The sequence below is a fragment of the Pyrus communis genome, chromosome 3, assembly GCF_041283825.1.
Source record: "Pyrus communis isolate YQ-2024b chromosome 3, ASM4128382v1, whole genome shotgun sequence".
Classification (NCBI taxonomy): domain Eukaryota; kingdom Viridiplantae; phylum Streptophyta; class Magnoliopsida; order Rosales; family Rosaceae; genus Pyrus; species Pyrus communis.
The window spans coordinates 24024199-24052047 of NC_142567.1; the positions used below are offsets into that span (position 1 = coordinate 24024199).

A 27849-nucleotide genomic window follows, 5' to 3' on the forward strand; every position below is an offset into this window, starting at 1 on the left:
CATGCGTGTTGGCGGATGTTAAAAGGTTAGTATTCCTTGTAAAATAGAGACTTAGGAGTGGATTTCGTCAAACCATGAGAGCTTAAATATTGCCGAATTAATTATTTATTACCCTTTTTTTTTTTTTTTTTTCTTTTCCCATGTTTATTTCTTCTTTTCAAGGGAAGATAAGTACGGGTGGAGTTTAATGTTTGCTTAAGCTAGTTAGTTTGTGAGGCTAAAAGCACATATATAGAAGTTGGCAGGCAGAAGGTTTTGAGGATCAGAGCCACATTGTACAACTTGTGTACCTTTCTCCAAGGCTAAATCGCACTTTCATGTTCCACTTTGGTCGCCATTAATTAGCTAAGTTTTGACAATTTATTCCTATAGTTTAGTTAGTTTAATTTCAGTCAAATCTTAACGTGCGATGGAGAAGCATTTAGCTTGAAACGAGCCCCAGGAAGATATGGAGATGTCAGTCAAGTTGTTTGAGATGCATTAGTAATGTCAATGGCTTTGCTTGTGATCCATTCTCAAATGTAGTGGTATTCATATTTATGGTTTCTCTCATGGATAAGGCTAACGCTCTTAAGGGTTGAGAGATAAAAATGAAAACTCAAAAATTGAACGGTTCAAATCGTTGAAATATCATGCAGAGTGAACAATAGTTATAAACTTATAACATAGTCCATCAAATAAGAGCTTAGTTATTCGAGATTATGATGGGGTTATACTAGAAATTTCATCTTAATCCTAGGTAATCGTTTGATTATGTCATTGTATGGTCTTCCCTATCATAAATGTGTGCCTATGTACCACACAACTCACATGATAAGTGAGGATACATTACAGGGGTTGAACAATGAATTTCATCTTCTTGGCTAGTGTATTTGAATGTATTTTTTGTGCTTATTTCACTCCTCCATAGGGAAATAGGTAAAATTACAGAGATCTAAAGTGTGATTTGGCACCTTTGAAATTATAAAAATTTAGAAGAAAAAAAACCTCGACGACTATTAAAAAAATAAAATAAAATAAACCCTATCATCTGTCCATTTGTAACGCTCAGATTGATTCTTAGTTGTGGAATTTCTCTGGCGTTACAAATGAGGTTGAAATTTAGTATTAAGTTTGAAGTATTTTTCAATAAAATGTAATGTTATCAAGAGCTTACATATCTTTTATTTTCTTTAGAGTGAGAGGATCGAATAAAATAACATGAATCTCAGAGCCTAGTTGGCTCGAGTTTCTATTTGGGCTCAAAACCGACCCAACTCCGCTCTTGCCCTGCTAGGCCCTTGAACCAGATGAGTGGGCTTCAGTAACTGTGCCATTGGACTTTCTTGTGTAAGGTTTGGGTTAATTTTCCAAAGGCCCATATCACAAGCCCAAGGCCCAACATGTGGTCCGTACAAGAAAACAAAGTATCAGGAAAAAGCATAACTCACTGACACCTGGATTGACAAAGCATTTGAAACAGCCTGTAGTTTCGGGAGCCCCAGATCAGAGCGGCACGCGTCGCCACGAACGGGAATCTAGTTGAACAATCGGACGGCCAGGAGCGAGCGCTGGGAGAGCTGTGGATTTAAAAGGCGAATTTCAGGTGGGGTTTGAGGTCTGAATTTTGAACCCAAGGGCGCGCAGTTGAGATCCGAGGGCTCCTCCGTCCACGCCAAATCCAAGGTCAGGTTTCTCTTCCCCCCTCATTTTGCGAGAAAATTTGGACATTTTCCTTGCAACCGAACAAAGCATGTTAATCTGTTAATCTAATTCGACATTGCCGATCTCGAGTTTCGTGTGGAATTATTCGGTTTTGGATGTAGGATCGTTTCATTTTTGCTCTAGATTTTGTGAGTTTTTTGGTTGGATGTAGGATCAGGTACATTGTGAATTTTTGATCGTGAATGTGCGGGAATAGGAATTATTTTCATGTTTCTCTTGCATTTGTGCGGTAGATATTGGATTTTGAATGATATTATGGGAATATTACTATCTGATTTTGTTTATTGTATCTGGTTTGTTTGTGATTTGATTAAATGTTGAAGATTTGGTTTCAATGAAAGATTTGATTTTGTAATGCGAAACAACTGAGCTTTGAGATGGTTTGGATATCTATGACATGAAGGAGCCTCATGAATCGCATAGATTCAAGCATTTGTATTAACTCATAACTGCCTTTTGAATGAGTCAAGTTGATCAACATATAACCAGAAATGGAGTGTTAGCCGGATTGAATCTTCGGTGTGGTTCTTTGTTTTCCAGTCATATATTTATTCCTGCAATACTTCATTTTGATTTGTTCTGTCAATGATTGTGCAATTTTGAATTTTTTTTGCTGTAGTTTATAATTGATGGGAAATCTGTATAAGGTGGGTGTTTCGTCGGGTTATGGTGTGATCATTATGTTGAATGAATGAATGTACACCTTATGGTTATGGTGTTACTATTTGTGTTGAATACACCTTATGCCTGTGTATGTTTATGAAATTGATGGGCGTTTTGTCTTTAGTTTTTCTATTTCTGTATTGTTCATATCATGTCATACTGTTTGCAGTTAATACGTCTCTACAGCTGGTATTAGAAAATGGCTGACGCTGAGGATATTCAACCACTCGTCTGTGACAATGGAACAGGAATGGTTAAGGTATGTTTTTATCTCCAAATCTTGCTGGCTATATCTTATTCTTCTCAGCTTTTGTAATGCTCATCTTGTAAAGGCATACATTATCTCAATGGAAATCTCAATTTAATAGATCATGATTATGTTGGATTCTCATATTTTAGGCTGGATTTGCTGGAGATGATGCTCCAAGGGCTGTCTTTCCTAGCATTGTCGGCCGCCCACGTCACACTGGTGTGATGGTTGGAATGGGTCAAAAGGATGCATATGTTGGGGATGAGGCTCAGTCGAAGCGAGGTATCTTGACTCTGAAATACCCCATTGAGCATGGTATTGTGAGCAATTGGGATGATATGGAGAAGATTTGGCATCACACTTTCTACAATGAACTTCGTGTGGCCCCAGAAGAACATCCAGTTCTGCTCACTGAAGCACCTCTGAACCCAAAGGCTAATCGTGAGAAAATGACCCAAATCATGTTTGAGACATTCAACACTCCTGCTATGTATGTTGCCATCCAGGCTGTTCTCTCCCTCTATGCCAGTGGTCGTACAACTGGTAAGCATTTTGAACAATTTCAGCCTGTTGTGGATTTGAGTTGATGTGGATTCAATGACTTGAACTAACTAATACATTATGCAATACGTCTGAGATGCTGTTAGTTAGCCTTTAGAAGAGCTTAGCTTGCAAATTGATTTGAGATCATTATTGAAGTGATTGTAATATATAGCAGGTGTAACTGTTTTCTGGAAGCATTCAGAAGAAAAGTAGAAGTGATTTTTAAAAGTTGCGGAATGATAATTATGTGCATCTCCAATGTCATTTAGACAATTTCCTTTTTGGAACTTCTGTGCAGGTATTGTTCTCGACTCTGGAGATGGTGTCAGTCACACTGTCCCCATTTATGAGGGATATGCTCTTCCCCATGCCATCCTCCGTCTTGACTTAGCAGGTCGTGACCTCACCGATGCCCTTATGAAAATTTTGACTGAGCGTGGCTATTCCTTCACCACCACAGCTGAGCGAGAAATTGTCAGGGATATGAAGGAGAAGCTTGCATACATTGCCCTTGATTATGAGCAGGAGCTTGAAACTTCCAAGACAAGTTCTTCTGTTGAGAAGAGCTATGAGTTGCCTGATGGGCAGGTGATCACTATTGGTGCTGAGCGCTTCCGCTGCCCAGAAGTACTCTTCCAGCCATCCATGATTGGAATGGAAGCTGCAGGCATTCATGAGACGACATACAACTCTATCATGAAGTGTGATGTCGATATTAGGAAGGATTTGTATGGAAACATTGTCCTCAGTGGTGGTTCTACAATGTTCCCTGGCATTGCTGACAGAATGAGCAAGGAAATCACAGCTTTGGCACCTAGCAGCATGAAAATCAAGGTTGTTGCTCCACCCGAGAGGAAGTACAGTGTCTGGATTGGTGGATCCATCCTTGCATCTCTTAGCACTTTCCAGCAGGTATGTAAATTTACCATACGTGACACCGATTATGATTACATATCACTTGGCATGTCATCTTAGAAATGTGCATTATCTTTATCATCGGGAAAGCCACCCTTTTGTTCAATATTTTGGTTAACCCTGCTCGCATTAACAAATCATATGATATGCTGTTTTCCCCGATCTCTCTCTCCCAAAACCAAATAGCGATTTCTTCATTTTCTTGTAAAATGGAGTGTTATTGTTTATGCTTGGAACTCAGATGTGGATCGCCAAGGCAGAGTACGACGAATCTGGCCCATCAATCGTACACAGGAAGTGTTTCTAATGTGTGATGGGAGCACTAGAAGCGTGATGTCTTGCCTGGTTTCAGAATAGCAATTGCAGCTCGCAAGTTTTTACTCTACCGTTGCTTCTCTCAACTTTCTGTGTCCAATGTTGGTTGAAACAATGAACTACGAGACGTGGAGGTTATGGCCGAGAGTTGAACTCTTTAGCTGTTATTTTCTGTATTAACCGTTGAACAGTGTTCGTTCGATGCTAAAACCTCTGCCATTTATAAATTCTTGTTCCTCCCACCTCCTTTCTGAGTGAAAATCTAATTTTCCGTCAAATTCTTAAGGGCCTCTCTGTTTATTTAATAAATTAATGTTTCTCTATTTTTCTCAAGGGCCTCCTAAGTTTGATGTAAATGGTTCTTTTGCTTTGATTTGATCTCAATATTTCCTTAAGAATCTGCTCACCTTAACTTGACTTCAGATCCTAGTTGGTGATATGGGTTGGACTTTAGTTATGAATTGTGCTCGAGTTAGTTGCTCATGCGCGAGTGGGAAGCATTCCATTGTTTGTGCATATTGTGCTTACAGTGTGTCACTAGGTTTTTTATTTTTTCTTAAAAAGGAGACTAGCTGGTGGTTTCTATTAACTACATTGTAAAAGATGAAATTGGTACAGAGGAAGAGAAATAATTGGTAGAGAGAAACAAGAGATTGTATTAATTGATTAGAGAAAATGTATACAACTGAACTTAAAGAAAATGTTTTTTTAGCCAAAATGGTTCCTGAGATTTGCATAACTCCTTAATTTGGTTCCTGAGATTTCAAATCAATAAAAGTGGACCTTGAGATTGTTTACCATCCATCATTTTGGTCATTTTGGTCATTTCGTTAAAAACTCCATTAAGTGTCCCGAAGTTCTTGGGCGGAAGTTTGGGCAATTTTCAAAGCTTCGTAACTCAATTGTTTTTTAATCAAATTCGACCCATAATATATCAAAATGAAGATAGGAAAGTGTAGAATAAGATTATATCTATTTGGAAGCCCAATGATTGCCGGAGATTGTCGGAAAATAGCCTTAAAGTTAGGTGTCCGAGGGAAAACTCACCAAAAATTGTGCAAACTTTGAACGTTCATAACTTCTTCAATACTCAACGAAATCAAGTGATTCAAAAATGAAAATCATACTTCTCGATGAGAGGAAGAGAATGGTACCTTTTCAGTGGCTAAATCACCGTGGTTTGGCCGGAACACAGCTCCAAAAAGGGCGAGTTAGCAGCTGAAAAGGTACCATTCTCTTCGTCTCGTTGAGAAGTATGATTTTTGTTTTTGAATCACTTGATTTCGTTGAGTATTGAAGAAGTTACGAACGTTTAAAATTTGCCTAGTTTCTGGTGAGTTTTTCAGTTTTCCCTCGGACCAGTCAACTTTGAGGCTATTTTCCAACCATTGGGCTTCCAAATAGGTATAATCTTATTCTACACTTTCCTATCTTCATTTTGATATATTATGGGTTGAATTTGGTTAAGAAACGATTGAGTTACGAAGCTTTGAAAATTGCCCAAACTTCCAACCAAGAACTTCGGGACACTTAACGGAGTTTTTAACGGAAGGATCAAAATGATGGATGGTGGACAATCTTAGGGACCACTTCTATTGATTTGAAATCTCAATGACCAAAGTGAGGAGTTATGCAAATCTCAATGACCATTTTGGCTAAAAAGCCAAAAGAAAATGATAGCTATACAATCCCTTATATAGCCATATATCCCAATTACAATGATACCCTTCTAACTATATTAACAAACTCAACCACTAGAATAATGCCATATGATATTTCTGTTATATCAGTTATTCACGGTAGTCTATCATTTCGAAAGTCAGAAGACTCACAGAGGCATTTTAGCCTCCTCTTAGCCATTATCGTGTAATTTACCAGCGTCAACAATCAAACTCAGGACGTACTGCGTAAAATACGACCATCCACTATTGAGTCATCCTGTGGTGGTTCATCACTCGTTGGAGTTTGTTAATTGGCACGTGGGGTTGCCCTTGTCAAAGTGGAGACATTTTGGTAGAGCTCTCTTACTAAAGCAACTTACTAGCGCGTAATCTGCTGAGATCAAAATACAAGAGTGATCTCATGCCTTTCGTGAGGGATGCCGTGGTCATAGGTCATTACCTAACTTTATCTGGCAAAAATCCTTTTAGAATTATTGATTAGTGTGATCAATCTCAAAATATATGAAAGAAAAAGAAACGTGATTAATCACTACCGTTGATCAAATCTGTTCATACCAATAATCATTTTAAACCTTCATGAAAAATCCAGTTTCCAAAATAATTAGCGACATTCACGCACAAAATAAGAGACTTAAGAAGGTGGGCCATTGGTTTTACTTTGGTGCCTTGAGATATTAGCCGTTATAACCCTTTAAATATTATGCATGTAAAGCATTTTCAGTCCATGAAAATGGTTAGGTAACCTTAAAAGTCTCACTCATAAGAAATTTAGAAAGAAATGAATCGTATGATATTGACAATTGCTTTGCCTTTTACGGCTAGACAAATTTTTTTGTATCTGAAATATAAGGTGATACATCACGTGTTATAAAATTATTAAAAAATAAGTTTGATGTCTCATATTTGAATATATTTTTTAATATTTCTCTACTTATATCATGACACGTAATTTACCGATTTGTGTTCTCTGGTACATTGAAAGACTAAATGCTCCAACGACTGCAATACAGATTTAACTTATTAGAAAACATTTCAAAAAAAATTAGGAAATAAGTATCAAGGAATGAGTCGTTTTCTTTGTTATAACTTCCAAACACTATAATTGACTAATACTAGCACATGGGAAATTAAGCAACTACTTGGATTTTCATGTGTGACGACAATTGCAACATCCCCATTTCAAACTTTTCAGGTTGCAAATCATAAATCAAAAGGAAACTAAAGAAGACTAGGGATCATAAGATGAAGGAAGACGATAACATGAAATCTAATCCCCTGTTGGATAACTATTTCGGTTTCAGTTTTTAGATTTTAAATTCATTGTTTTAAATAAAAACTTGTTTGGTAATTATTTTTAATTTTAAAAAAATGAAAACTAAGACGCCAAAATTTGAAAACTTAAGAAAATATTTTTCACTTTTTTGAATAAAACTGAAAAATTGAAAGCAGTTAAAAAATAAAATTTTAGTTTTTAATTTTCTTAATAAAAATAAAAAAATAAAAACGAAAAACAAAGTGTTTATCAACACCCTTTACATTTTCCAGAAACCTCATATGGACGATGTTATTTCCTTCAAACTTGGCAACTTGTAGTCTTTTACTAAAAAGAGAGAAGAGGGAAGAAAGTGTAAGTCCATGTTTTAACTTTTTCGTGTAAGGTGTTTCCACGAAACGGTCTCATTGCATGAGAAAATGCACAAAAACAATTGAATTGTGCAATATTTTCTTACAAAAATTTGGGTTCCTTTTAAAAAATTCTTATTCACACTTTAAATTAGTCATCTTGTATTTTCGTTTTTCTGATATCTTTTTACTAGCGGTGTAAAATGATTATTTTGAATCATAAATAATGCCTCCTAATTTCATTTGATTTGTTATTTATCTTTGTTTTGTTTTTGGACAATATTCCTTTAACATTGATCTATTTAAACTGCATTAAAGAGAGTACTAAATACATACGTGCCTTAGCCATCACATCTTGAAAATTAATTTATTCAACTAATAATGTAGTTTGTTTGAATTCATATAATTTTCATTGAGAATAATTACGTCGCAAAAGTAATATTAGTAGCTACACTTCTGCTAAGTAATAACCTCTTCATATAGTAAAACTGATTTGATCATAAGATTATGAATATAGAGGTTTTATGATGTCAAGTCATCATATCCGTTATGCCATGGGCGACACACATACTACAATGGTCAGGACAAGGGTCGCAATCCCCCGAAGGTGAGTTTAACTCCAAACTGTTAAGTAATAACCTCTTCATATAGTAAAACTGATTTGATCATAAGATTATGAATATAGAGGTTTTATGACGTCAAGTCATCATATTCGTTTTGCCTTGGGCGACACACATACTGCAATGATCAGGACAAGGGTCGCAATCCCCCGAAAGTGAGTTTAACTCCAAAAATTCAAAAGAATAAAAAAGATGCCATGAAGATGCCCTCATGTTTTTTTTCTTGTGTTTTTATTTTTAAACAATCTTGACCGAAAACAGAAGAAAAATTAAAATCTAATTCCTCCCTCCACCGTCAACATTTTCGAGTGTCACTATCAAGTCAGCACCAATGGTCAAGCCTCCATTGGAAACAAAGAACTCCAACAAATCCATACAAATTCCACGAATTCTCACTCCTGTAATCATCAATTCCAATCCCCACATGCGCTCCTCCCACTTGCTTCCCAACAGAACCAACACCCGCAAACCTCAGACCCCAACTCCGCCACCACCGGCAGAGCTGCGTCCACCTCACCCTTTCATTTCCATGGAGCTCGTACATCCTTCGCACCCGCACCATGGCTCGGTGGCTGTATCCCTTTCTGGGTTCCCTTCTCCGGTGAGTTTCCGACGTGGGTTTGACCGGCCGGCGACTTCCTCCACTCAGTCGCCTGAGATTTTTGAAGAAGACGGTGGTGGTGGTGGTGACAAGGTGCACGTGGCGGTTGGGAAGTCTGTGGAGAAAGCTCTGAGCTTGCTTCGTTGGACTTTCAAGCACTTTGGGTGTAAAGAAATTTGTCTTCTTCATGTTCATAAGCCTTCTCAGCACATTCCAACTCTCTGTAAGCTTCTCTCTCTCTGGTAAAATGGTTCCAAGTTATTCACTTATGGCGAAAGCTTCTAATATTTCTTGATTCTATGAGTTTCTCGTTGAAATTATTTTACTTGTATGGTTTTTGAGGAATTGTACTTCAAAAATGTTATGAATGGAAAGTCAATCATCTTCTGTCTGCTGCCCTCCATTTTGCATCCCAGAAAAGAAAGGGGTTCTTATGATCTACCATTTTCAGTTCTTATTTCAGGCGTCTGCTAAGTGATCTGAGACCTTTTTCTTCTTCTTATTCTTCTTTACTTCTTCTTTGATTTGTTTGAAATTGTATATAAATCATGATTACATCGATTGTGCAGTAGGAAAACTGCCCGCAAGTCAGGCAAATGCCGAGGTGGTGTCGGCTTTCAGGAAGGAGGAGAAGGAGCGGAAAATGAAGCTGTTGCAAAATTATTTGAGGGCTTGCTCTATAGCAAAGGTGTTTGCTTTGTTTTTCTTTTTTGATTTCTTAAATCAATCTTTACGTTTTGTGTTTACTTTCATAGCATGTATAAAGTTACGCAGTTCGTTAGGGAAGAATTGAACATAGTTGCCCTCATTTGATGTTCTTCATATTTGGCAAAACCTTTTAGTTCACTTATTCAGCTCTCTAGTTTTTTGCTTCATGAACAAAGTTTTTGTTGCTTTACATATTATTTTTTGCTCCATCGGTGCTGAAAACAGTATGCCTTGATAGTTCAGCTTCGATGTTAAATTTTTCTGAAAAACTAAGAGGCAAATTCCACATTTCTTGAAGGGTAGTGCTATCCACACACCCTTTTTTACTTCTCACACACCCCTTTCAATTTCTGGCAGTCGGATCGAACGAATTGAAGATCAATGGCCAAAAATTAACAAGGGTGTGTTGGAGGTAAAATTGGGTGTGTGAATAGCACCATCCTTCTTAAAGTGATAATTGCATGATAACTGATTTGAAATTGCATATATCGTGCATAAATAAATTATTCAAAAGAAGTATAGTAGTGTAACGATTTACTTTACAGGTTAAAGCAAGCATTGATATGGTTGAAGCTGATGAAATTCAGAAAGGAATTGTAGAGTTGGTCAACAAAAATGTTGTTAGGAAGCTTGTTATGGGAGCTGTACCAGAAAAGTAAGTGGTGCATAAATTGGATAAGTTTCCACTTGAAGTCTAATCTTTGCTTATGAAAGTTAACCTACTTCTATAAAAGCACAATTAGGTCGTATACTGTGGTCTGCATAAAATTGCGAATCACTCAGACACGAACTTGGCTGTCCAGCTTATTTGTACTGCAATAAAAAAAAGGGGATATCGAAGAGCTTCCTCAAACATTGGTAAACATGTATTTGGGAACTGATTATGCTATGGTCCAGTGGTCGTCCCTCCTCCCTTAGGGTAGGCAAATGAGGCCTACAAATATTCACCCTCAGCTAAAGCCCTGACTTCAGTCCAACCATGAATGCATATCTTAGAAAAGAAAATAAAACTATGTTTACTTAAACCCCAATGCGTAACCTTGTTTCAAGTGCTTTAATACAAAATGCCAAGTATAAATAACTGTGGACATGTGGGGCTCAAGTGTTTTTTGTTGACTTAAGATGTACATATATCCAAAAACTTTGTCTTGTGAGTACTTTTGTTTCGTTTTTTGTTTTTCTGTACACATATCGAATTATTATTCTGTCAAGTTTTATGTATTAGCTATTAAGGGACGTATTTAAGAATTCACCTTGTGCTCCCAAACTCTCAAGACCGGTTCTTACCAAGGGAGTGGTCCAGGGGTCAACTCCTACTCCACTAAGTAGGAGTTGAACACACCCTGGGGGAGCAAGTAAATTGACTAAGCAATAAACAAAATGAAATGTAGTTGTGAAGTTTTATTTGCTGAAGTTTTCTTTCTCGGTTAGGCAATGAAATTTACATTTTCATGGTTTTGTTCTCATGAAACTTGAATGCTGTATCTTTTGCAAATACATAATTCGTTATATTTTTATTGATATTGCATAGTAGCTGAGTTGTCTTTCTAATATTGTAATATAGTTGCCTGAAGGTGAAAAAGAGCTCCAACAAGGCAAATTACGCAGCCAAATGTGCTCCATTGTTCTGTGAAATATGGTTTATCAACAAAGGGAAACATGTCTGGACGAGAGATGCTTCAGAAGGCCAAAGTTTTCCAACCTCATGTAGGCAACTGCAGGTTGCATCTGCAGAAAGTTTGAGGTCTAGATCGTTTGAAAATAGAGAGAATACAAACCTCCGTGAAGCATCGCCAACTTTAGCTTGTCCTACAGATACGTGCTTACCCTACAATATTCATACGTCAACTAGTACAAGTACTAGCTCTGGTTCTGGATATATTTCTGCTGAGGGAAGGACGTCTTCAGATTCTGATTTAACCGTTGAGGAACAGAGCTTATATCGTATGCTTACAGAAGCTACAACAGAAGCTGAGACCTCAAAGGACAAGGCATTTGCAGAGCTATCGAAGTGCAAAAGTTTAGAATCAGAAGCTATGAATGCTATCAACAAGGTAACTGCGAGTTGGTGTTGCCTCTTAAGGACTAACATTTTGGTTTGTGATTCCTAGAAGTTACGGTACATGATCCATTTCAAGAGTGTTACACTCAAAATAAATTTGTTTGATGCAATCAAGGGAACTTCCTGAGTACTTTCAAGTTTATGACTATAAGTGTGAAGATAAAAATAAATTTGTGTTACGCATTGTAGGGAACTTCTCAATACTTTCAGAAGATTAGTAAGCACAAATTGCTGATTAAGAATTTCTTGGCAAAGAAGATATTTGAAACATTTTATATGTGGGTTATAACGACATATCTAATGATCTTGAAAACTATGTTGTAATGAAATAATTTATTCATGAATCTGGTGAGTTACTCCTAACTCACAATTGTTTTTCTCCGTTTCAGGTCAAGGCATTTGAGTTAGCCCGTGCCCGAGAAGTTAAACTTAGAAAAGAGGCTGAGGATGCCCTGAGAACCACGATTGAGGAAGAACAAAAACTCTTGGAAGAGAAGGAAGAAATTAGTGGTGAGATAAGGAGGGTCATGAGAAATATTGCCCTTCTAGACATCCGAGCACAGGAAGCAAGTCGAAGGGTTGATGAAGTTTCTGGGGAAGTGAAGCAAATTCAGGCTTCGATTGCAACTCTTTGGCAGGAAAAACAGAGTATTCAAAGACAGAAGATGGAAGGCCTTCGCTGGATTGAGCGGTGGAGAAATCATCGACAAGCTGGAGCCGCAAACTGCAATGGGCTCATTGGGTTTGTTGAAGAACTGCCCAAGTTAGCGGAATTCTCATTGTCAGATTTGCAGACTGCAACATGCAATTTTTCTGAGAGCTTTAAAATCGGGCAGGGGGGATATGGTTGTGTTTATAAGGGGGAAATGCTGGGCAGAACTGTTGCCATAAGGAAGTTGCATCCACATAACATGCAAGAACAAGCCGAGTTTCAGCAAGAGGTCTCTCTCTCAATTATATGTCAAGCTGATACAGTGATTAATGCCAACGGCACTTCAAAAGATGCTCATATTTGTTTTTCTCTGTGCTTTGCTTGCAGGTGCAAGTTCTTGGAAAATTACAGCATCGTCATCTTGTGACCTTGCTTGGTGTGTGTCCAGAAGCATGGTCGCTTGTATACGAGTACTTATCAAACGGGAGCCTGCAGGACCATCTTTTTAGGAAAAGCAATATATCTCCAATGACATGGAAGACCCGAACACGGATAATTGCTGAAATCTCTAGTGCCCTTTGCTTCTTGCACTCATCTAAACCTGAGAAGATTGTCCATGGTGATTTGAAGCCGCAAAACATACTACTAGATTCTGAACTCAGATGCAAGATCTGTGATTTCGGGATTTGCAGGCTGGTAACTGAAGACAATCTTTACACACGAAGTTTCCGCCGGGGGGCTGAGCCAAAGGGTGCTTTTCCTTACACAGATCCAGAGGTACAGAGAATCGGAGTCCTGACGCCCAAGTCTGATATTTATTCCTTTGGGCTGATCATTCTGCAGTTAGTCACCAGACGGCCGCCAGTTGGCATAGCTGGTGAGGTGCGCAAGGCAGTTTTAGGTGGAAAGTTGGCTTCAATCCTGGATTCTTCCGCTGGAGAATGGCCTATATCTGTGGCAACACGATTGGTGGATCTTGGTTTGCAATGCTGTGAATTGAATAGTAGGGAAAGACCAGAGCTAACACCAGCTTTAGTGAGGGAATTGGAGCAGTTGCATGCCTCGGAAGAGCGACCAGTGCCATCTTTTTTCTTGTGTCCGATCCTTCAGGTGAGTTATACTAATTACCCTCGTTTGCTAATGTTCCTAATTCTATTAATCCTCGGATTCAATTGATTTTCTGTTTATTAATTCATGAAGGTGCCGTGAGGCCTTAAAACCGAAATTTTGTTTGACATGCCTTAGGAACTTATCACAAGAAACATTGAGATCAATGATTTAGACTCAGGACTAAGCTAGTCAATTGTAACTTTTGCACCAAAAAGCTCCAAGCTTTTAACTTGAATATAAGAGCTAGGGTGTCAAACAACTTTCAACTTAATGGCTGACGCACCTTGTTCGTCGTTTTCAGGAAATAATGCATGACCCTCAATTGGCAGCTGATGGCTTCACTTACGAAGGTGAAGCTTTGCGTGGATGGTTACAAAATTGTCGCGAAACTTCTCCGATGACCAATTTGAAATTGAGTCACTTGCATCTCACTCCCAACCACGCCCTGCGGCTTGCTATTCAAGATTGGCTTTGCAAGACTTGAAATCTCAGTCCTTTCATGTAAGTATGTCATCGCTATGTCATTCATACCGACATTCACACGTGTAGATTTTCGTTGTAACGATTGTATATCATGCAATGATAGGGAAAGTGCTTGTTTTATAAAAGCTACCAAAATTTGAAAGCATTGTAAAGTTAACGAGATACAATCACACTATGCAAATAGCCAGATTAGTTTTCTAATGTTACGACTGTATTAGCTTAAGCATGCTCCAAGACATGGTTTAATTGTGAGTTTACTAAATTGGGAAACATCAAGATAGAGTATATTTAGTCATAATCTCAACAGTTCACTGGTGTAAAAAAATATGCGGGTTCGGGTTGCGCACTATCAACGCTATTTGTAAATAACATACTCTTCGAGTTGCACACTATAAACGATTAGACTAATAGTGTATACAATACTTGACTTCTCGATGTAGATATTACAGTTGGTTCTCGTCCTTCAGAGATTACGAGCGTAATAGGAGCATCAGTTGACAAATGGTCTTTTTTATACGAGTGCATTAACTTGCAGCAAGCAATGAAGCAGCACTTGGATTGTGTGTTTCATTGAAGGGGTGTTCATTCTCAGCAGAAACTTCAAATCCAGACACATCTTTCTCACCACCCAAAAGTGGGTTAGACTCTCCCTTGCAGTTACACCTCTCTAACTCTTCCTTCTTTGGAACCAAGTTTTCTTTAAAACTAAAAGTTTCGGGTTTCTCTGCTTCGTCCTTGACGGCCTCAATGATCGCAAAGCTTCCGTTGCTCCGCTTTGATTCTTCAACTTTCTTAGTAAAATCTTCGACGTCAGATGATGGAAACTGATTCTCTTGGTTTTCATCGTCGCTGGAGAGAAATTGAGAATTAGACCTTCCATACGTTTGAAATGATGATTCTCCAAGAATTCCTTGTGCTGAAGAACCAGATGATCTTTGGCAGAAGCTTCCAAACCCTTGGATCCCTCTTGTTAGCTTCCTAGCTCTGTCTCTCTCCTCTTTGAGAAGAGGCCCCTTCTCTAGCAGTTTCAAAATTCTCCCCGACTTCTTTCTAAGAGCAAGGCCCCAATTGAATCTGCATTATAAATATTTAGACCTCTCACAAATTACTCCTCAAAGTCATGCTGCACTCCTCCCATTCAAAAATGAACTAGAAGATGTTCAGAACGACTATGTTTTGGAGTGCCAATAACAGTTCTCGGAAATGATACCAGAATTACGTACCCTTTCTCATCTATATGCTGAAAGCTTCCCATCTGCTCAATAACATCTTTGTCAACCTCAAACTCAACTGCAACACTTTCCGGTCCATGAGTAAGTAAATGCTCAACTACAATCAGAGAATTGTAGGATACCCTCCAGTTCTTTCTGTCAAAATTCACCAATCTGATGCACAATTACAAAAACATATATTAATCACCAAAGTTACATAAATACTAAATCTCAAGCGAGCGTAAAGATAGTGATTTCCACACTCATTTTTCTCCTCATACAATCCTCCCTGTTTTTCTAGTCGCCGGATTGAATAAATCAAACAGTAAAAGATGGGAGGAGAAACCGTACCAAACAAAACAGAAAGAGAAAGTGAAAAAAGTAAAAACAGATACCTTTTGTGCAAAATCTCCACAATTCTTGTGTAATCATCCAGTTCAAAAGCAGCCTTTGAAATTGAACCCAAGGTCCTTGGGTCTGGTGACAATGGATTCCCATTTGTAGCTTCTTCAGTCAATCTTCACACATTAAACACCGATCAAAAGGTTCATCACATCAGAATCCAGAGTCACAAGAAGTTCCATGACCAAAACCAGACCAACAAAAAACCACCAAATCCCATCTCACAAAGTTCAGCTAATAAATCAGAAAAACGAGAGGAGGCGGATATTCTAATCTTATCTAAACTATGAGGAGACAGATTCAAACTTGGCTGCAGGAGGGAAGCGGGAGCACGCTGCTCTAGCCTACTTAGCTACGCACCAGAGAAAAGATTGATTGAAACTTACAATTGAGCTGGTGTAACATCTGTGAGGACTAGTCTTGCAGTCTTGATCTTCTCCTTGAAGAAGAAAGAAGCTTGTTTCTTGAACTCATGAAATGAAGGTGCTCCATCGTTGCTGCTGCTATTGTTGCTTAAGATCGACATTTCTGAGTTTCCGAGTTGAAAAACATGAGAGGAAAGAGAGAAGAAGAAGAAGAAGAAGAAAGTCCTGTAGACCAGTTTGGCGTTAGATTAGATACAACATCTATTTTCTAACAAATAAAGGGCGGTGAGACTTCCTTTCCATATGTAATCATATTGGAAGAATGAGACACAAAAGTCAATTGTTTAAGTTAATTAATTGGGGAGAGTGTTTTTTTTGGGGGAGAAGATTTCAAAGTTGAAAAGTTTGAGTGATGTAGCAACCGACGTGAGAAGGCTTTGAAATTTCCAACTTGAAAGCAAATGTTGTTTAAATTAATTTTGAAGACGTGTGTTTTGTTAAGTTGGATAGAGTCGTGTACTCTGCTTATTGCACTCAAATTTAAATTTCTTTCCCGTAGGCAAGGTTTTAAAAGACACTAGGTTAAGTTGGATAGATTTATTATATGTTGTATAAATAAGTCTATTTATACTTAAAAAACACATATAATTATATTGGGATACATAAATTGCAAAATAAAATGATATATATGTTACAAAGTATTAGAACATGTTGAAAACAAGAGGAACAAGCATATAATGAGCCTTCATCTAAGTATTCATTAAGTCTTACATTTTATTGAAAAATCAAAGTGCAAAATGAAAGCTATCAATTTTTTGTCTAAGTGAAAGTCGTGACCTAGGTGGTTTATAAGGGCAGGTCTAGACACACTTCCCTAATTTTCGAACGCCTAGGGACTAATTGGGAAGGTGACCAACTGCCTAGCGCCTAGGCGGAGATTTTTAGAACAGTGTTTGTTAGTAAAATGAGTGGAGTTGCCCTAACGAGGATGTGAAGTCACCATCTGATTTGTCTACGGACAAGGATTGTCTGCCCTCCCACTTCCGGTGCCCTCCTGTTTGTGTGGTCATGGTTAAGTCACGTCAACATTTTATATTACTATTCATTTTTGTCTTATTATCTCTATAAAAAAATAATGTAAAATGTTAACGTGGCTTAACCGTGACCATACAAAATAGGAGGGCACGAAAGAACATCAAAAATAGGAGGGCAGACAATCCTTGTCCTTTCTTTACATGCATTAGTGCAGAACGGTCGGTGTTTTGGTTTGAATTTGAAGTGGACCGCAAAGAAATTCGAGTCTTGTGGGCAATTTTGCCCCATATTTAACGGTGTAACTGTACACCTCTTGCACTTGCCACTTTCATGCACTGTGTGACAATAACGTTGCTAAAATATCATTTGCACTCCGGCTTACCACTTCTATTTAATTGACAAATCATAGGTTGCTTATGGTTGGGAATTGAAGATTAGGAACATCTGATCTGTCGAGTAGTATAAAGTTGACATCGTCAAAGTGACCAATCGATGGCTATAGAGCTGATTATTCTCCTGACCTTTTGTAGTTAGCTAATTTCTCCGACATTAAATTTGGAATTTTTCATCCAATTTTCTACCTATTTTTGGTCACATGGCAAATATTTGAAGGCAATAAAGTAATTTTATCCTTAATGCGGACATCAGATTATTTTTTTTTCCTTCTTATTCTCTTTCGCTAGTTTACTTGGTACACTTTCTGTTTGAATTAGTTATGAGAGTCCAATTAGCAGAGGTTAAGTGTTGGCTTAGCGCCCAATCTACCAAAAAGAAAATATGTCTTTGCCCTCGTATAGTTGTCATAAGTTTGTCCATGTGACAAAATGGATAGAAAATATGAAAATTTTCAAAGTCTACCATAGGGAAAAATTAGCTATTTATAAAAGTTCAAAAACTAATCAGCTAAAATTACAACTCAGGAAGAAATTGACAATTTCATACAAATTAGGGAGCAAATCGACAAATAAAAAGTCAAATCTCAAGCAATGTCCATGAATTAGTTATAATATTTATAATTTGAATAAATTCGTTTGATGACACTAGCAATGACTTCTTTTTTTCTTCTGAAACTCACTAGCAATGACTTTAGCAATGTGGAAGTCCCAATGACTACTTAGTACTTGGAAGGAGTCACCAATAAATACGTCATTTGCAATGACTATACAGTGTAGTGCATTTCTAATTGTCAGTTTATTTCTTCCTATTTTTTAATATAACGATATTAATTACACAAAATGATGGAGGATTGGCGTTAAATCACATTTTGACCAAATGAAAAGAGAAATATCACTAGTCTCTAGTACTAATTGACATTTTCTTCTCACTGAACATGACCTTATTATGCCACTTAGTACGATCTAGTGGTATTCCTTTTCACTCTCTTCACTTATAAGCAAGAGGTCTTTGATTTGATTCTCCCAAAGACGAATTTGAATCACATAATTGTTTGTCCATTGTGATGTTTGGTTCACACTCCACCCATTTTTTGCAAAAAAATTACATCCCATACTTTTAATGTAGAGAATATCGTTTGTTAAAAAAAAATGTACTTATTATCGTGTTAAAGCCCAAACCAACCCAATGTAATGTACAACACACAAAGTTCAAACAGAGCCCATTTTCTTGATTGGGCCGGTTCAAGTTTCCAAGCCCCCATGCTCACTAGGAACCTCGACTGACCGCCATTATTCCTAAATTTCAAACATCTTTCCTACTGTTGTGGGGCGTAAAGCAAAATACCTTTCAATTGGCCGCACAAAAGCTCTGCACTTCTGTCCTCTCAACGAAAAAAGTGAATGGGATAGGTTGAAATTGCATTAACTTAACTGCAGCGGTGGATTCAGAATAGGGTTATTCGTCGTCGACGACTTTTACAACTTTATAAATATTATATGTGTAGTTGATCTTATAAACAGTGGGGCAAACTAAATTACGTCTTCTTACTTTTTATATTTGTTTGCCATCAATGGTTTTTTTTTTTCTCTTTTCTTCTGTGCGAGTCTATTGTACACATCAAATAATCGAGGAAATGCCTCAGTTGACAAGTTTTGGTAGTCTTCAACATTACTCTGCAATTTCTTATAGTCATTCTTGACTAGACTTACATATCATAGTAGTTGTTGACATACATCGGCAAGAATCGACATGTTCGTACTAGCTACTCAACGAAATAGTCCAATAAAGTTTTTTCAATTGAAATTATGACCCATTATTTAAAAATCTTAACTCAACCGCTGCAACCGAAGAAATATTCAGAAGATTTGCAGTTTGAAACTTCAATGACATAGATATATGGTGATGGGTAGTCTTATTACATCATTCATTAGTGAGCGAGTCTCTGTCTGATTCCGGCATCCACCTTTCCCCAACTGCGTTGTATTTTGCATTTACTATGGATTTCAGAAGTGGATAGCAGTTAGGAGAACTATAATTTCTAATTAAAGCTCCAAACCTATGAGCAAAAGTCCTGCATGTCTTGGCGCTCTCCATTTGCTGCGTGGCATCACCAAAATACATATATACAAACATATATACAATTCAACAACACTGTATGGCATGTTCAAGAACAGTTGATGGTTGGATATGCGATCAATGATTCAACAGTCAAAGATCTCAGTATTTATATACTATAAACGGGTGCAAATAAAAAAAATCTCGTATGCGTGTATGAATAGAAAATGTCTGACTTTTTATGTTTAAAGAGTCTTTTTTTTTTACTGTAAATGAATCAGTTTGATCAAAAGATATGTAAGATGCATGTGATAACAGCTATTCTGACTCTCTTACCCTTACACGTGGAGTTTTATAATACTATTTAAGACGCCTAATGACTACAATGTTGATATACTCTCGAGTATTTGTGAACCCTACTAGAGTACATAAGACAAATATACTAAAAAAATATCAACAATGTAATAAATTTTGTATGACTAAATAGTATTTCTCGCCACTTAGTACTACTATCTAGTGATATTCTTTTTCACTTGTAAGTGAGGGGTCTTAGGTTCGATTCTCGCGAAAAACGATTTTGAATCATATTATTGTTCATCCATTGTGAGGCTAAACTCACCCATCTCTCTTTCGTTCGTTAAAAAAAAAAGCATTTCTTGACTTATATTTCTCACGTGCATGAAATAGTCAAAACTCAAAAGGGCTGTGGATTCCAATTGGCTAAAGGAACCGGATCCCCTCCAGACCCAATAAAACTAAATCTGCTAAGCAAAGGATCTGTGCCGTTGCCGTTGCCGTTGAAATTTGATCTAACGGCTACAAACAGGAGGCCCTCTAAAAATTATAATAATGATAGTCGTTGCATCAAATTTTAATGACACGAATCATTTACACGACAATCTCAATTTTATTAGGTCCAGAGGAGATCCGGTTCCTTGGCTAAAACTTAGAAACAATGGTTTGGGTTTTATGCACATGGTCAATTAAAAGTTGACCTATTCGCTTTGACCTTGTGATGATTCTTCATTCAGAATAAAAGAATATGTTGGAAAATAAAAAGTGGGAAATTCTCAACTACCGTAACCTCTGATTCAGTACATGATGGTACATTGAAGTTGCACAATTCAACTTTTGGTACCACACAAATCTCACACAGAAATCTCACAAAGAACATATACCCTAATGAATAAGTGCAACACAAATAAAGAGCTTCCCTTTCTGTGTGTGGAACCAATATATATCCACTGATGGTGCTATTTACACCTTTTTTTTACCTCCTGGATACCTTTTCAATTTCTGATTTTCTATCATTTTACCTCCCCACGCACCCTTCTCAATGTCCGACTCTCAGATTGAATGGATTTAGAAAGATTAGAAGATAGAAGTTGATAGAAAATGCATAAGAGATAAAAAAGGATGTGAAGATAGCACCCCCTCTATCCATGCATATGCTGAAAAGGGAGCACAAATATCCAAAACCTAGTATTTGTAACGGCAGAAGAACATTTGGAAAGCCAACAATGCAATTGCTCACAAAAAAAGCAGAAGATGCAGATGCTGCTGAGATGAAAAGTTGCATAAAAAAAAGATTTACAGGAAAGCGATGGTAGAGAAGACTGTGCCAAACTAAACCCTTTTCGCAAGGAACGTCGCTTATTCGAAAAATTACAATTTTGTCTTTCTATGACAAGTTTATATAATCAACTGGAGAACAAGATTTTATATCTTTACAGTCCTCACCACCCAGAAAACTGCACAACCAAGTTCCTCCTCAGGTACTTCCTGAAGCTTAATTGGTATTTTACAGAGGTGATTAGGGAAAAAAACGAAGAAAAAAATGTCGAATGAGGAAGGAAAATGCATGACTTTTTCCGGGATTCTCTCTATATTGTTGTCTGTTTATGTGTTATTTTCTCTACTTATACACATGATCTCCATATTCTTCCTTCTAATGAAATAACGATGATAGAAACATCATCGTGGTACCGCCTTCGATCCCCTTGTGGTATTTGGAGAAGGTCGTGGAAGTCCATTCCTGAAAGTCATGTAAACCAAGTTCGTTGTGTTAGTGTTCTGCAATGAATTACACTTTTCTATTTTAAGAACAATATTTTCTCTAATTTTGCCAGCAACTTACCGGCCCTTTTTGCAGCACGAAACAGCACTTCCTCAACCAGATGCTGCGCCGGATCTCCTTCAGGTTGCAATGTGATGAAAAGTTCGACTTCAGAAACAGCTTCTTCGTTGGTAAAGTATTGATACAATCCATCGGAGGATAATATCAAAAACCTGTCTTTGGGACCTAATCTGTGGTAGTGGAGAGACGGAGAACAAGTGATGTATGGGGAAGTCCCTATGTAGTCGATTTGGAATGCCTCTAGAAGTGCATTGTTCCATTTAGGCTGCACGCAGACAGGGAAATACTGGATGTCAATACGCAAACAATCTTGTAACATAACATTGTAATCCAAAATCACAGAGATCATTGAATGTGCAAAAATTGGTAAAGCCTCCATCTGTTGCATCTAAAATCTAAAAAGTTTATACTTTGCAGCTCAAATATTCCTCTAATTTATCGAGCAATGATAATTCAAGTGCTTCCTAATCTTCCTGTGAGTCATTCGTGCGGTTGGAGGTTACAAATCACAATGGCTGTAATAATCATATGCCTCTATTATCTACAAGCACAATTGCTTGAGATGTAATGGAGTACTAAACCAAAGAATGCTAACAAAATGGCTGAAGAAAAGCAATAAGTGTAGAATGCATCAATACCTGTTTGAGAAAACCTGCACCGAAAGCCCGAGTGACCTTCAAGGAGCCCTTGACACGGTCATTCATCACAGCGCAAGCATCTTTCGGATGTTCATTTCGGATTCTCTGAACTTCCTGAAAAGAAAAATGCAGCATACAAACACATGAATCAACCCTCTCAAAACCAACAACCCAAGCACAAGAAACAACACGAAAAATGGAACACAACACACCTCTTCTTCACTTGTGCTGTGATCCGTGGTCAGCTGAAAAGCAGTCAAATTGGGAATCGCATTGCCTCTCTCGCCGTCACATCCTTCCATATCATTCAAAGTTTCCTCATTAATCCTCTCCAAATCCTGCCTAATCTTCCCTAACCAATAATCGGGTTCCGCCTTCTGCGCCAAAACCACGCGACTATCACCCACATTCATCACATAAACATCCTCACCCTTCATCAGCATCACAAGAACACAAGAACCCATCAGAGCCAATTCAGGATTTTCCAAGAGCATCTCATCAGCAACTTCTAAATATGCCTCCTCTGTTTTTCTCAAGGCTTCAGACAGAGCCTTCAAAACATCCGAGTGATTCGCACAAGAAGCTCCGGTGGATGCATCGGAGCCCGAAAACTTACTCATCTGTTCCTTCAACCTCCTATCAAGCTCCACTCTCTCTCTATCCCACTCACACCTCCACCTCCTCTGATTATCCTCCCATTTCCTCGCCGTGCCGCGGTACTTTGTTTTCAAATTCCTCCCTTCTTTTCTCCTCGAATTCGAATCCAAATTCCCCTCTCCACTTGCACAAGGATAATTCTCCTGCTCATCCACCACCGGATTCCTTCCCAAGTCACCATCACTCTCCGAATTCGAATCTTCGGAGCGAACAGGGGAGGTTGCAGGGGCGGCCACTGCACCCGGTTCCGCCCTCTCATCCCACAACAACCCCTTGAGCTCTTTGTTCACGGCCGTGTACAAGTTCGACAACAAGTAATCCGGCGCATCCGGGCCGTTGAATCCGTCGTAAATCCCGACGAAAACCCATCCGTCCTCCTCCGAAACGACGACGTGCACCCGATCCTCCCCAGCCTTCCCCTGCGCCCAGTGGAGATTCTGACACCCTAACGACTCGTCGTCTTCCAAACTTCCCTCGCTGCTGAAATTCACGCTGCTAACGGTCAAATTCTCGTTGTGATTAATCTTCTCCTGCCCGCCGCCGACAACCCAATCCTCCTTCACCGAAACGACTCGGCTTTTTATCGGCAAAACGATGGCGTTTTGACCCCGGTATACCGTCTTCGATATCGCCCGCCGTAAAGCCCCAATCAATTTCCCCTTCCGGGATCTCGATTTAAATCCGAGACCGCCGATAGAGAAGCTCCGCGGCAACTGCTCGGAGTAACCCTTTTCCATCGGACCCGAGAAGATGCCCCGCTCGAGTGGACCGGACATGAACCCGCGCTCGATAGGACCCGAAAGGAACCCTCTTTCCAGAGGACCCGACCCGGGAACTCCAGCTCCAAAATTACTCGAAATCGGACCTGAATTTATCAGATTTCTCGGGATGGGTTGCAGTGGAATCGAAGCGAAAGAGGTGGAGCTCTCGAACGCCGCCGCTCGATCGATGCTGTTGTAGGAGTAAAGATCGAGTAGGGAGGTGGAGAGAGGGGTGGAGGTATTGGCACTGACGGAAGCACCGGAGATAGTTCTGAAAGTGGTTGCTTCTTCGGAGTGGACTTTGGAGGATGCGAGCCAAGTAGGGTCGGGTCGGACGTAGCAGAAGGAGTGCCCGAGTCCCTCGTCGTATTGGTCCGATGCTAAAACTGACACGTCTTGTCTGCCGTGACGGCGGCGTTCCTTGACGCCGGTGAAGCACTCTCTTACTTTCCCGAAGCCGTTCCCCATAATCTGATAAACCCAAATCAAAAAATTAAAAATTTAAGTGAAAGATATCGAGCTTTTATCTTTTGATTTAGCTCTCATGGCCGATCGGTAGAGTGAGAGGGAGAAATGAAGCTTCGAAGAAGAAGAGGGAGAGGCGTTGACTTTCAGGGCGAGGCTTTTTGAAATGTGAAAATAAATAAGGTTTTGTTGGTGCATTAAGTAAACTCGTGGGTTTAAAGTCTCGAGATTAATTTTATGCTTACTTCTTAGAGGAGCGTGGTTTAAACGCGCGGTTGCCAGTGGATGATATTTGCACGCCTTGGTGGGCCCCGAAAGAGAGAGACGTGGTTGATTTTTGCTGTGTGTGAGGTTGCCTCACGCGCTCGTGTGAAGCGTTGACATGACGTGGGGGAAATGTTTGAACTATCAAAAAAGTCAAATAGCAAAAGCCAATAAATAGTGCTGGAAAACGTGCCACAAGCGGCGTTGGATCGGGACGAGGGGGAGTCAGAAGACGCGTCGGATGGGAACACGTGGCACGCGTATTACTCGCGGCATATCTTTTGTCAACTCGAGAACTGTCCGCGGTTCACAGCTCGAGCGCTTGATCTCATTTAAAACGGATTTTATTTTGATAAGATCAAATTTGTAAAATATGTAATGTTACCGATAAAAAATAAGTACATTAAATAGTTGAACTTCATAGCATATTATGATATTGGTTGATAAGAAAAATGAACAAGTAACAGGATGTAGTGAGTCGGAGTCTGCAACCAAATTAGAAAAAACAAATATTATTACTTTTAAAATTAGATCAACAGCTGAATTCAAATAGTTTTCAAACTAAACAATCTCTCAACCCATAAATTTTTTTTTTGTTTTTTATTTTTTATTTTTGGTTTTATTTATTGGGGGAAGTTTTTAGTTGGATTTGGATTATTAAATTTGGTGAGGTGGGGTGGTTGAAGATTACTATTTAGGTTAAGCATTTACTAAGTTGTACTGTGGGAGTTCTAAACGGGGCTTGACCAGTGGGGGACTTTACTTTTTGTTGACCTTTGAATGTATTTTGACTATTAAATATTGATGGAAGTGGGGAGGGAGGAGAGAATAATTTAGTATGGCAGTTCCAAGTCGGCTGTGATATTTTAATTTAAATAAAAATAAGAAAAACTAATGAAAAATGTGTGAAAATTTTGAGTTTTAACAAGAAGGACAAAATAAAATGTAAATTGAATAGTATCATAATTGATATTTTAGTGTAAAAAAATAATTTTTCCGTTAAAGTGAACAGTACCGGAAATTTTTCGTTAAAATTCTCATAAAGTGAACAGAATTGACTTTTTAGATGATGATGTTTAAGCTTAAAACCATTGACTTCATGTACAAGCCAATTAAGGCTAAGCCAGTTTTTAAATAAGTCTCATTTATTTCTTGATTTATCTTGTGGGTTTGTAGCTTACTCCACCAATTACTTTCCACACCAACTAACAATCTTCGAAATTTAATTGTAGTTGTTTTAAACTTTTAAGATACTTAACTAGATGTCTAGTTCGAAGATCAAGTCTCTATGTGTAGTTTGTCTCGTCTAATTACTGACCTTTATTCTGAATGTATTTTATCCCAACTTTCTCTATTTGTACTAGAACTTTTATTTTATCTAATAAATAGTTTCGTTTCGGCTCAAACAACAAAGATACTTAGATTGAGAACTCTTTTCTTTTAATTGATAAATTAAACAGTACAATTTTAAGGAGAACACCGAAGATAAAACTTGGAGGATGGCCAAACCAAACAAAATATATATCGTGCACTAGGGGCAATTTGGTCAATTTATGCGTCACAAAATTCACACTACTTCGGACATGAATAATATGAGACTTAGAGAAGGATCTCCAACAAGCTTAAACATCTCAAACTAGCTTTCACGCAGTGAGGAGTCTTATTTAACGTTGCCTGCAAAATGAACAAGTTGAAGAGAATCACATTTGAGTATAAATTGATCGTAAGACGATATATATTTGTATTGAGTTTGATATCTATGACTGATTTATAATGATGTCATGACTTTATTTTTTAAGTGAATTATCTCATTATGAAAGTTGTGTACATTATGTGTTTGAAAAATGAAATTGGCTGAAATAATGAAATACAAATCTCAGTTGCTAAAATGATCACTTTTTAAATTTTTTTGTCAATATGGTCAATATTTAACCAGCATGTCATGTTAAATAATTTTAAGCATTTCAATGTCAACCAATTTCTGTAAAAAAGAAATTGCAAGCAGTAATAAAGTATCACAATTGAGTTTGGTTTAGCCTTCTATTGAACTACAAGTTTAGAAGATACACAACTTTAGACCTTGAAAGAAGAATTTTGAAGTTGTTGAAGTACACAAGGGGTTGGAAGAGTTCAATGAGAAAGAAGGATTTTGGTAAAGAGGGGTGAGTACAGTGGTAAAGCCGCATAGGACAGTATTTTTCATCTAAAAAAAAAAAAGACTAGTTAGTGGCTTTGCCACGACAGTCTATTTTTTCAGGATCGGGAAGACTCGTATACACGCCAAGTACGTTGAAATTCACTCTAATTTTAGTCACCAACATTGTCAAACATGTATGAAACCTAAACGCTACCTCCACCTCCATTCAAACGTTCATTCACACTAATTTTGGAGGGTGAAGTGTTAACTTGGTTTTACTTTGACCTAGAGGTGCTAGCTTTTCCTACTTGACATCAAAAGATTTGTTTTTATAAGACAATATACTAATTAAACTACTTTAATTTACAAGGAGGAAGATTCGAATTTAAGTGGTCTCACATCAGAAAACTTTAAATCTAAGTCATTTATACCAAAAGCAAGTGAGGCTATATTAACTTATTAAACAAGAATCATATGGATTTTAAGGTAAATATGAAGTTAAAGTCAATGTAAATGATGTTTTGGAAGGTAAAAAAGGTGGTTGAAGAGATTGAACAAGGCAAAAGGAAAACGGGTGATAAGTCTAAGTTAAGAAGATGAGTTATTTTTGGTCACTTATATCTTTTGCTCGCAAAAATTATATCTAAGAAAATTAAGGTTCCATTATATGAAAAATTGTCAAACACTTAAACACATATAAAGTTCATTATTTTTTTCTAATATAAAATTCGTACTCTCGACATTTTAGCTTTTCAAGATAGTCATCTTGCCTTACTTTCTTACCTCCTAAGTGGTTGCTTCCCACGCTTGACAAAGATCTGAACATTTTAAGATCTGAACCCTTTGTTTTTTCCTCTTTAGAAAACATCTTATTCAAAACATTCATTTCAACCCTAATATTGTCAAACCTCCATGTCAATTTGAATCTTGATTTTTTAAACAAATATTTGGCAAAGACAAAAACCCTAACCGTAATAAGTGTGAGAAGAAAAATGTGATCAACTCATTTTTTCCATCATTTTCCTATATATATTATTCCAAAAAGGACTTATTCTAAGTTCATTTCAACATTGTTGTCGACCATGGGATAGACACAGCCATCGATGTAGAAATCACCACCACAACCGAATACAACGCGCAAATAAATAAATAAATCGCATCCAAGCCAAGTGGAAACCTGAAGACATGGTTGACATTGATCCAAAGCCGAAATATGGATGGTCGATAAAAATAAAAAAAAAGGTAACGAAACCTTAGCTAGATTATATGTGCTTATGTTGTAACGTGTGAATTCGTTAGTAGTAAAGTTTAAACTTATGTTTTAGAACATGTGAATTCAATATCTCGTTGTCATCGAAAACAATAATTTCACAACTACGGTGGTAAATCATGAGG

General features: G+C 37.9%; 4 protein-coding genes across 4 annotated transcripts; 2 read left to right on the forward strand and 2 right to left on the reverse strand.

Annotated features, from left to right (window-relative positions):
• Nucleotides 1–1423: 1423 nt before the first annotated feature.
• On the forward strand, nucleotides 1424–4713 carry LOC137715043 (actin). The gene is made up of 5 exons (XM_068454258.2): nucleotides 1424–1665; nucleotides 2537–2626; nucleotides 2767–3160; nucleotides 3459–4072; nucleotides 4317–4713. The coding sequence occupies exons 2-5, from the start codon at nucleotides 2567–2569 to the stop codon at nucleotides 4380–4382; spliced, it is 1134 nt and encodes a 377-aa protein (XP_068310359.1). The 5' UTR covers nucleotides 1424–1665; nucleotides 2537–2566; the 3' UTR covers nucleotides 4383–4713.
• Nucleotides 4714–8611: 3898 nt separating this feature from the next.
• LOC137716323 (U-box domain-containing protein 33) lies at nucleotides 8612–14132 on the forward strand. The gene is made up of 7 exons (XM_068455761.2): nucleotides 8612–9139; nucleotides 9486–9604; nucleotides 10170–10279; nucleotides 11189–11678; nucleotides 12076–12627; nucleotides 12726–13448; nucleotides 13750–14132. Exons 1-7 carry the CDS (start codon nucleotides 8647–8649, stop codon nucleotides 13930–13932), a joined length of 2670 nt encoding a protein of 889 aa, XP_068311862.2. The 5' UTR covers nucleotides 8612–8646; the 3' UTR covers nucleotides 13933–14132.
• A 37-nt stretch (nucleotides 14133–14169) lies between these two features.
• Nucleotides 14170–16502, reverse strand: LOC137716325 (epsin-3). Its single transcript, XM_068455764.2, has 4 exons — nucleotides 15931–16502; nucleotides 15538–15660; nucleotides 15155–15316; nucleotides 14170–15005 (listed from the first exon to the last, which is right to left on the reverse strand). Exons 1-4 carry the CDS (start codon nucleotides 16068–16070, stop codon nucleotides 14456–14458), a joined length of 975 nt encoding a protein of 324 aa, XP_068311865.2. The 5' UTR covers nucleotides 16071–16502; the 3' UTR covers nucleotides 14170–14455.
• A 4512-nt stretch (nucleotides 16503–21014) lies between these two features.
• LOC137715323 (putative protein phosphatase 2C 4) lies at nucleotides 21015–24268 on the reverse strand. The gene is made up of 4 exons (XM_068454606.2): nucleotides 22383–24268; nucleotides 22171–22284; nucleotides 21533–21797; nucleotides 21015–21430 (listed from the first exon to the last, which is right to left on the reverse strand). The coding sequence occupies exons 1-4, from the start codon at nucleotides 24054–24056 to the stop codon at nucleotides 21315–21317; spliced, it is 2169 nt and encodes a 722-aa protein (XP_068310707.1). The 5' UTR covers nucleotides 24057–24268; the 3' UTR covers nucleotides 21015–21314.
• Between the last annotated feature and the right edge of the window lie 3581 nt (nucleotides 24269–27849).